Source organism: Cicer arietinum, chromosome 1, assembly GCF_000331145.2.
Source record: "Cicer arietinum cultivar CDC Frontier isolate Library 1 chromosome 1, Cicar.CDCFrontier_v2.0, whole genome shotgun sequence".
In the NCBI taxonomy this organism is placed as follows: Eukaryota; Viridiplantae; Streptophyta; class Magnoliopsida; order Fabales; family Fabaceae; genus Cicer; species Cicer arietinum.
In genome coordinates, this window is record NC_021160.2 from 39,466,292 (window position 1) to 39,477,293 (window position 11,002).

General features: G+C 30.3%; 1 protein-coding gene across 2 annotated transcripts; it reads right to left on the reverse strand.

The window, feature by feature from the left end:
- Positions 1-3,748: 3,748 nt before the first annotated feature.
- On the reverse strand, positions 3,749-8,307 carry LOC101501008 (ATP-citrate synthase alpha chain protein 2-like). 2 transcript variants are annotated; one of them, XM_004488549.4, is made up of 13 exons: positions 8,167-8,307; positions 7,839-7,970; positions 6,784-6,960; positions 6,538-6,699; positions 6,353-6,433; positions 5,855-5,906; positions 5,629-5,743; positions 5,410-5,491; positions 5,074-5,169; positions 4,873-4,974; positions 4,588-4,704; positions 4,157-4,273; positions 3,749-4,047 (listed from the first exon to the last, which is right to left on the reverse strand). In XM_004488549.4, exons 2-13 carry the CDS (start codon positions 7,935-7,937, stop codon positions 3,976-3,978), a joined length of 1,272 nt encoding a protein of 423 aa, XP_004488606.1. In that variant the 5' UTR covers positions 7,938-7,970; positions 8,167-8,307; the 3' UTR covers positions 3,749-3,975. The 2 variants fall into 2 exon arrangements, with proteins under 2 accessions (XP_004488606.1, XP_004488607.1); XM_004488550.4 differs by having other exon boundaries at positions 7,839-7,966; positions 8,167-8,291.
- Between the last annotated feature and the right edge of the window lie 2,695 nt (positions 8,308-11,002).

The window sequence follows — 11,002 nt, forward strand, 5'->3', positions numbered from 1 at the left end:
GACTCTAATGATTGCAACGTGTTCCAAGAATGATGCCTATGAGGTTGAAATGACTCTGAAGATTACAACATGTTCTAGAGTACTGCTTTTGATACGAAGTACACTCTGAAGTTGTACTGACTCTGATAATGAAATAAATGTGAAGTTGTTCATCCCACTAATTTTGAGTCACACAACTTTCAATCTGCCTCTGACTCTAATTATTCAAGCAACACAACATCTGACTTCAACAATAAACGTCAATGATTCTGATGGAGAAAAGTCAACGACTCTAAAGGAATGTCAAAGGCTTTGATAGATTGAGCAAAATATTGAATTGAACTTAGCCATATATTTATCTTTGAAGGTCCAAAAACAAGTCCAGATTTTATTCCGACCCAGATCAAATCAAGTGTATGAAGGAAGAATTAAGTGAATCAATTTGCAAACGTAATCTGAACAAATACGCACAATATCTTTCTAGAAGAATTGCTCATAACAGATTCATAAGTAAAAAATTGCCTAAATGTCATATTATCAAAAACGCATCTTTCATAATTATTTTTGAAGAAAATCATTGTTGACTAAGCTAGAATGAAGATACAGTTCAGAATTCACAAGGGGCAAAACTACAACCCTAATTTCAAGGCTTCAGTTTCAGCAAAGGCACCCGTTCAACTTTATATTATTCAATGCTTAGTGTTTCATTGTTAGTGTGAGAAAATCATTGTGATAATTTTGCTTATAGAAGCAAAACCAAACTAGTCTCAAACTCTTTGTAACCTTGCCTTATAGTGACTTTAGGGTGGCTTAAGCAATTTCTGGATCTCAGGTTGTGTTGGGAAGACTTGACTTGTAGGGTCAAGTGGGTAGTGTGCCTTCAACATTATGGAGTTGTCAGATTGTGGAGAAGACTTGGCTTGTAGAGTCAAGGTGTTTGTGTTTCTCAAAAAGTATGGGGTTGTCAAACTGTTTTGAGAAGACTGACTTGTAGGATCAGGTGATGTGTAATTCAAGGAGTTGAATTAGTGGATAAATCCTTCAAACTGAGGGGACTGGACGTAGCTACCAAGTTGGTTGTGAACTAGGATAAATTGTTTGTGCTACTTTACTATTGCATTCCTTATTTTTATTACTTTTGATCTAAGTCATCAAATCCGAACCAGTTTTAATCAAAAAATTAAAAAGAATCCAACTTAAACAAACACAATTCAACTCATTCTTCTCGTGTTTGCACACCTTCAATAGTCTCATACCTACATGACATTCTAATGTGATTTGGTTCATTCATGTGCTCATTTTCCTCGAGGCGTCTCAAGAGTCGTTCATTATGCATGTGAACTTAGGGGTTAATTCAATAATGCATTCATTCTCACTATCAATTGAGTTTGATCAAATATCATGCTTTCTGCGATACACATAATTCATGTGCCTTAAGCAAGATGTATTAAATAAGCAATTCCTCTCTATTCTCCAGAAGAAGGTTTTCACTTTTGGTGGTAGTTGCAAACACCACATTTTTTGTCGTTCGTCACAACCAATAATATGTTCAATGCAAACTTAGTATTCACTTTTCACGGTATAGTCACCATGACATGTGAATCTCTAAATTCTCTCATCCGGGTTGGTGATGTTCAACATGGGGATATTTAGGATCTTTGTTGCATCCATTTCTCCAAAGTTTTCTCTTATTTTGTTGCATCCATCTCTCCAAAGTTTTCTCTTATAAGATGTTCATTCCATCGTAGATTTTGATGGTCAATTAGAGCAGAAACATGTGTGAGATTTGTAACATTTGATAATGGAGTAGTAACGTACAAGTTCTCATTATTCCTTAACCAAGGAGTACCATAAATTGGAATGCTAACACTGATGACGAACTTGGAGCCGTCTAATCCAAATTAGGAGTCACGATGGTGGAAATGATGAAAGACGCCACCATCGGAATGAATATTCGATTGATAAGTCGAGAAGACACTGCAACCGACTATAGATGTGCCAATTAATTAGTCAAAGAGGAGCGACACAGAAAAATCGAGAAATTCAAATACGACTCAAAGAACCCAAAGAGAATTAACTCCAAATTTTTTTACTCAATCAAACTCTATCTCCATTTAATAGAAGAGCTTTCAATATTAAAAGGCTAGCTTCAATGGACTAATAAACTCTAATAAATAAAATACAACCTAATTAACCAAAATTATATTCTAATACTAACCACCACAAACTTTTGGCCCACAAGCCTTTGAATATTACAATTTTAAACTTAAATATGCTAATTAAGAGTCAAAAATTGGACCACTAAATTAATTATGGCATCCCTCCAAGTTATTGTCAATTTAAACAAAAGGAAACAAACACTTAAATGATGCCATTCTTCCATAACATTTGAATTGCCCTTCCAAATCATGATAGTTAAATGGCAAATTTTTAGCCAATTAGGAATGAAAATTGTGATATTGTTTCAAATCAATTCCAAGGTGAATCATCAATTGAAGGCAATGAGATACAATTCCTTGGACCAATAGGAATTAACTAAAAGTCATGTGCACTCAGAACAATGCCAAATTCGTTAAATGAAAAATAGATTAGCATAATAAACTTCACTTGCATAAGTGCTAATTTGCCTACGGTTTTTTTTTTTTTATAAGTTTCTTTCCACATACTCAATGAATCCATGATCTCATCAAACAATGTCCCCGAATCTCGACCTTCTCCCCATTCTTTGTGCATGCAAAGCTTATCCTAGCTCATCCATCTAACTCCTTTATTACTTCCTTTTATTTTTTGTTCCCCACCAAAATAAATTTAGCATTCTTTGCATTTCATCTAGAGTTGAAGACAGTAGTACAAAGACACTAAAATCAAACCTAAAATAAATAATACCGTAATTTAGACCAAATATAAAGTTATGAGATCTAAACAAGTGGATTCTCTTTTTGTTTTCATATTATTGTTTTTCATTCATTGGATATATTTAAGGGTTGTAATATGTGGTTGAAAGGTTGTTGTAGTCACGGTAGAAGGAGAGGATCTAGACGACATTATTCTTCATTCATTCTTGCACACAACTATCTCTCTTAGTAAAAAATTTGCGTCTTGATTTTGAATATTACTTTCTTTTTTTGTTTTACGAAATTGATTTCACATATCTCTTTTTTTAAATGGTCCATGTTATACATGTGTCATTGTTAGAATTTATTTTTCGGTATTTACCATTTCTTCTAAAAAAAACAAACAAACAAAAAAAACTTATTTCTGCTGATTTTCATGGTAAACATTGAGCAGCATGGATAAACAGCTAATTACTTATTATAAACAATAATTACACGAGCCTTTAAAACAACTTCATTTATACATTACTTTACTATCTCAATCTTTCCAAAAGCTTGCTCATGTAACTTCTCTATGTAGCTATAAATTGATAAGAGTTTTTGTAAGTAATGAATCAAAAAAGTATTTCAGGTGAGTAGTTTCTATAAGAAATAAATCCAAAGTCCTATTTTGTCATATAAATGATATATGATATTGCATTGTTGCTTGCTCTATTTGCTGCATAATAATTCTCTAATGTCACACTCAGTGATGCATTGCATATATCATATGATTTCTTTTTCAAAACTCAAAGTTGTACAACTGCATGCATATATAGATAGGTTTATTCAGAGACCCTTTCAAACAGAAAATTTAAGTAGCCATAAATGTGAAATAAAAATTAATTTACTGGATGATGAAAATAAATCTTAGAACCATGAAATTGTAGCTTGACTTGACATAAACAAAGTACACTATCACTTTATAGAGTCTTGATTGTACTATCAGAATTCTACATGATACAAAACATTCTTGACCACTTTATTACATTATTAAATTTTCAACAATCTATGCTCTGTCACCAAATTTCTCAGTTCTGGTAGATTGGAAATACAATTATGAATCAATAATCACTACAGAATATTCTTTAACACAAAGCATTGGTTTATTGATAAATGATAATTAAGAAGAAACAGTGATGCATTGAATTGCTTGTTTGCATATACCAGTCATTGTTGCTTCAGGTCCATAAACCTGAAAAGAGAGCAAAATAGATCATAGAAAAGTTAATCAAAAACAATTTTATTAATCAACATCAATTGGTTTCTTAAAACAATCAATAAAGAGATGTTACTTAACCAACCTCAATAGGAATGCCAATTTCTTCTCCAAGTGCCCTCATTTTTGCAAGACCCCTTTGGTAGTTAGGACCTCCTCTCCTCACATAGATGTGCATATTTGCTTCTTTTAGTTTTTGTTCCTGGTTTGTAATAATTCAACAATCAATTAACTCTATCATGAAATAAGGCCATTTTTTCATAAATAGCTTAATTAAGCGCTTATAAGATAAGTGCTTGCTTATCATATAAATGCTTGCATATAAACTTATTAAAAAATAAATAGTCAATTATTTTCATAAATCTTGATAAGTTTATGGAAGTTGAGAACAACTTATGGGCATGTGATAAGTTGTTTCGTAAGTTCTCTAAAACAAACTCACTAGTGTTTATGTTAGTAGATAAGTCAATTCAAACAGGCTCAAATTGAGCAAAGATTTGCGATTATAAGGCTGACCTTCTCCTTTAGAGCTCGAATTATGCCACTGAATGTAGCTGCCACATCAGTGAAGTTAGCTATTCCTCCTCCTATCACAAGGGCCCGCTTTTGGCCATCAGGATTTGCAGTTGCACACTGCAAAGAGATTATTATGGAGATACATAATCACTTTAATATCGGTATCAAAGTAGCATTTTTATTCCTTACACATCCAAAAAATGAATATCTGATTATGAAAAGCATAATGCCAAATCTGTAAATTGATAATAGTATACCAAAAAAGTTGAGATAAGAATTATTTACATCAATTACAACTCTAGCATACTGCAAGACCTCATCTTCCTTTGGTGCACCACTGTATTCTGCATAATTTCCAAGCTCTGGGGCATAACCAAGATCTCCTACCTATTATAATAAATTTGTATGAAAGAAGTTAGTTGCTTAATGTAGCAAGAAAATATAATTTAGCAATGAACTTAGTTTTGAAGAAATAGAATAACACACCGTATCAGCATAGATTACACTGGCACCTCCTCCAGCTACCATAGTCCAAATTCGGCCCACTGGGTTTAGCACGGTGAATTTTAAAGACGCGCTTGTCTGGGAAAAGAAAACATTCAAACAAAACAACCTAAGCTTTTCAGAATAAAATTTTTTGTATAAGTATGATAAAGGAAATAGTAATAATATTGTCGATGATTCATAAGATATTAGTACAAGGAAGTTAATTGACCATGAAGATCAGAAAATCATATCTCTACTTAGTAAGAAGCAAAATGTTTAAGATCAGCAACTTAGGGAAAAAGTTAGAAATGAATTTGAATACGATTGTTGGTGTACCTTTTCGTCTAATCCATGAATGAAACTTTCGGTAGGACTCATAACCCTTCCAAATGGCATTGGAAATTCAATGTTTCCCCATCTGAAAATAAGAACATGCAAACACATTAATAAATGTTACTCATGAAATATCATTCAGTTAATCAGTTCTAAGTGGTTAGAGATATGATATTCATCCTACAAATAACAATTAATATTCTCGTGATGGAAGAAACTCACTTCTTGAAGTTCTTGAAAGCAGCAGTGTCATCTAACTCTCCTCTCATATCCAAAGGATAAGGCTTTCCGTTGACCAGAGTGAAAGGATTCATCTCTAAGAATGTGAAATCCAGATCTAACATGAGAGAGAAAAAGAACAAAAAAAATATTAATAAATAATTGAAACTGTCAATGAAGTTTTCACAAGCATATCTGATGTTCTGTAAATGAATATATCATTAAATACCTTGAAATATATTGAAAATCACCTTGAGAAAATCCTCAATTTCTCCCTTGATCTGTAGGCATGAATGAAAAACAGGTAAATAATTGAAACAACTTTTTTTTTTAGAGAAAATAATTGAAACAACTTGTCCACCAACTAAAATGTATTAGTTATTCAATAACCAACACATGTTTAGTTCTACAGAGGCAAAACTTGATTTTAAATAAATTGATTTTGTAAAATTAATTTTAGTTGAATGTATAATTATTTATGTTTGGATATATTCACGTAAAAGTAAGTTAAACGATAAATTTCAGTGTTAAAACAATGTTCGGAATCAAAGACTACAAATCCTAGCTTCAAGTCAAAATCCATTCAAATCAACATCACCCAAACATGTTTAAATCAAATTTGTGTCTGAAATCACTTTAGGCTCTGTCTACCGTGAAGCCAAACATAGACAAAAAAGATACCATATTGAAATGTTCATAGAATAACAAACTAGCAAAGTGAATATACCTCCATGGGGAGGGTAGCAATAAGTGGAGAAATACTCTCTGATGTAAAAGATTCCCCTGTTGGAATAAATACAGTCTTAACCTGAAATATGAACAAAAAACTTAGATTATAAAGGGAATTATTTAAGTAAAATTTACATTGAGAATTAAATATTTTTTAAGTAAAAAAAATATTCATCTTGGTACCTTATCCCAGTTCTCTTCAATGTCAATTCCTCCACACTCAGAAAAGCTTATACTGTTCCCTAGTCTCTCTGAGACAATGTTAAGGTAAAACTCTTCATTATGTGGAATGAAAGGTTCAACAATGAAAGTTGTTATAGGTCCTTTGCATCCACTCATCTCCACCTGCATTTTAAACAAAGACAACAAACACTTAAAAGATGAACTTGAAGTACTAAGAAAAAATGATCGAAAAGTGTGAAAAAGCACCTCTTTTCCAAGACGCTCTTTCACAAAAGTAGCAACTTCAGCCAAATTCAGATTCAAAGCAACCAAACCACTTTTGCCACGTTTTCCAAATAGCATGTCAGGTTTCACAACCAATTTTGAAGATGAAAGCCATGGTTCCTTCTTTACTAGCTCATTGACATCAGTAGATTCTATAACCTGAAGAATAAAACAAAAACACCCAGCAAATTTATTTTTCAAGATTGAACCTTTTCAATGTGAAAAATTGCACTTTTTCACAAACCACAATAGTATACATCATCATATAGCAACAAAGATCAAAACACAATTTGAGCTGTCAAGTCATATTGAAGATAGACTATATTAGTGACTACTGTATTAACAAATTTTAGATCATACAAGATCTTTTCAAGTACAAATTTGTATACATTTTTATCGGTTATTGACTGAAAATCAGAGACTAATATGTCAGGTTACATAGATCCACTTAAGGGACTTCCAAGAAGTGCTTTTACATACACACCGTTCAATGATCGAACTCTCAACCACAAGCTCAAGAGATCGGTCATTTTTAAATATGTAGCACCATGTTAGTAACTTGTCTACATTTACATATCATAACTTGTATAAAACAACAGCTCAAAACACATATTGAGTAGCCATATTGAAGTTAAATTATAGTGACTACTAAATTAACAAATTTTAGATCATATAAGATATTTTCAAGCATAAACTTGTATGCATTAATGTTTTTGTTACTGAGGTATGCCTCAACTGAATGTCAGAGACTAAAATCTCAAGATACAAAGATCCATCCATTTAAGGACTCTTAACAAATACTTCTCCATTCACTTTAGTCAAGGATCAAACTCTCGACCACATGCTCAACAGACCGGTTATCTCTCAACATGTCACACCATATTGGTAACTTAATACTTTTACACATCATAAGATAGTAACAATAATCATATCATGTATCTCAATAGGTGAAAACTTCAATGTAAGTAAGCATCTAAAACGGTCAAACCCACCAAAACTACAAGGTATAAATATCTTAATAAATAATAAGTGCTTACTTGTGCAGACTTAATTGGTAAGTCCTGTCCAGAGATTCTCTTAAAATGCTCCTTCAACAACCTCTTAGAATCATACTCTCTAATCTTCTTGCGTGCCATTGGTTCTTCTTAAATGTTCAACACAAATCCTTCCTTTCAACACAAAACAACAAAAACCCAGATCAAATCAGCTAAAAGGGTTCTCAAAATTCAAATCAAAATCAGATATTTTAGAGATTCAAAAAAGTGATCACAGTTACATACACATGAAAATGAAAATTAACAACGTAACAGATTAAATGAGAGAGAGAGAGAGAGAGAGAGAGAGAGAGAGATAGAATGCAGTTACCGTTAGAGAGAGAAACGGATCAATGGAGAAGAAGGTGAGAGATAGGTAGATCCAATGGTGAGTTGGTAGTGTGTTGTTGGTTGGTGAGTCTATGAAGTGATGAAATATATTTATAGAACTTAAGGAGAAAGTATACATTAAATACATTGTTACATTGAAACAGAAAAAAGAGGGGTATGTTGGGTATTATACTATTGATTTGTTTATTTATTTATAACATTAATCACTCGTGTATGGTGCATCGCACGAGGTGAGCGCGAGATGTATAAACTTGAACAACGACTTTTTTTATATATTTATTTTCTGAAAAATGCTAAAATGTTCAAATTATTTGTGTTTCATATTCCACTAAATTAGTTGGTATATGGCACTATTCTAAATTTCTCCATATTTCTGATTATTGCCTCTTCCTTTTGTATAGCTTTTCGCAAAAATATTATTATTATTATTATTTTGGTTCAATGTATTTTTCTTTTTTAGGCAAATCAACATGTTTATGGCTATGGAATTTTAATATTTCTTTTATTAAGAATAAAAATTAAATATACCATTTTAGCCAAAAAGTGTTGAATCTAGTAAATAGAGTTAGATTTTGCAATATAATAAAGTTTGAATTTTATATAGGAGAACATCTAAATTTAGTGTCTATTGAGAGTCTTACATTAAGTAGATAAATCGGTTTAATATAGTAATTAAATCATGAAACTCTCTTATTTAATGAACCAGTCTTTTAAATTGAATTTATCTCATGGGCTTAAGTGCTAATAATCGATGCTTTCAATGGGAGTCAGCTATGAAAAGGACTACTTATAGGTGGGTAGATTAGCAAAAAAAAAAAAAAAAAGGAAGGAAAATGCTACCATCAAATTCTATTGGTAAAGGGAAAGTTTTTGTGGATACCAAACCAAGAGTTTAACGGTGTAAGAAAATTCATATCGATTAGATTAGGCTTAATTACAATTTTGATCCCCCTATTTTAGCTGAATTGTGAAAGTAGTCCTCTCATTTTATTTCTCCCCAGTTTTAGTCCCCCAAACAGAATTTTGGTCCCCAAACAGAATTTTGATCCAAAACTTGATAAAATTTCATTTTTTAAAGTCGTACTATACCATTTATAATTATAGATTTCAGATACAATTGTTGCAAATGAGATCTTGGGGCATGGTGTGACTTAAATAAATGCAAAAAAAATGAAATTTTATTAAGTTTTTGATCAAAATTCTGTTTATGGGACCAAAACTGGGGAGAAACAAAATGAAGGGACTACTTTCGCGATTCAGCTAAAATAGGGAGACCAAAATTGCAATTAAGTCTTTAGATTAAATTGTTAAATGTGGTAATGAAGTTAGAAGCTTCTCCCACCTAATTAACTAGTCGTTTTCCTCACGAACTTAAATCATGTCAATATTTAATACGTCTTGAATATAACTATCTCCAATAAAAATAATCTATGAGTAACCAAAATAAGTATATTATATAAAATTATGTTTCTATATTCTATGATATTTATATTCTACTTTGACTACTAAACCAACCGTAAAAGTTAATATTACCAAATAATAGGATGGATTTTTTTAGAAAAAAAAAATTAAAATCACATTGACAATAGAGTTTTGTTAAAAATAAAAACCATTTAAAAAAAAATTGCCAATAAAGTCTCTTTAAAAAGTATATACCAAATTACTTTATTTTTTAAGAAAGTGAAAAGTCACCATTTGCAATATAGGTGTATTGGTGTCTTAAAGAAAGTCTATTTTTTCAACGCGACTTAAATTTATTTTATTTTATTTTTTTTAAATATAAAAGTTGTCTTTTGAAAAAAATGACTTCATACTACCATATCTTAATGAGAAAAAATATAATTATATAATTCATTAAAATTCATAAAAAAAAAAAACAACAATAATTAATAGATTTACTAGAATTGCTCGTAATATTTGAATACTATTTTTGAGTATGACTATTTAACCGACATAGTATCATTTTTTCTCTAACTTCCATTTCAGTTCTAATATGATCGTAATAGTTGGAAGACATGTTTTTAATCTTCCACACACAATGTATCTCAATCCTAAAATGCGGAGAATTAAAAACATCGGGGAAATAGTACCCATATCTATTATATATATTTAAAACAGACTTCCGATGCCACATCATTATATTTTGACACATCATCATATTTTGCCACTTCAACATATTTCATCCACATCAGCCAAAAAGCTGATGTATACCTCATGAGAGTATCCCTCCTCTTTTAACAACTTCTCCTCTTCCTTCCACATTTTCTTTAATACCTCCAAAATCTATTTGATAATATTATTTTATAATAAATTTATAAATTATAAAATTATTTTACAATTATTTATAATAAATTTATAAATTATTTTACAATTTGATAATAATTTATAATTTATATTATTATCAAATTATTTTATAATAAATTTATAAATTATTTTATAGTACTATTAGTCATTTACCAGTTGTAATTACTTATAAAACTTATAAAATTATAAAACTATTTTACAATTATTTATAATAACTTTATAATTTATAAATTATTTTACAATTTAATAATAATTTATAATTTATATTATTATCAAATTATTTTATAAGTTATTTTATAATAAATTTATAAATTATTTTATAGTATTATTAGTCATTTACCAGTTATAATAATTTATATTATTAATCATTAAATTCAATAAAAAAAAAAACATATAATCACTCATAAATATGAGTAATGATTATATTATTCCACTTATGGTGAGTAATGATTTTATACGTTTCTAATTAATGTCAATCCATTTAAAATTACTTTCAATTTATGTCAATCCAT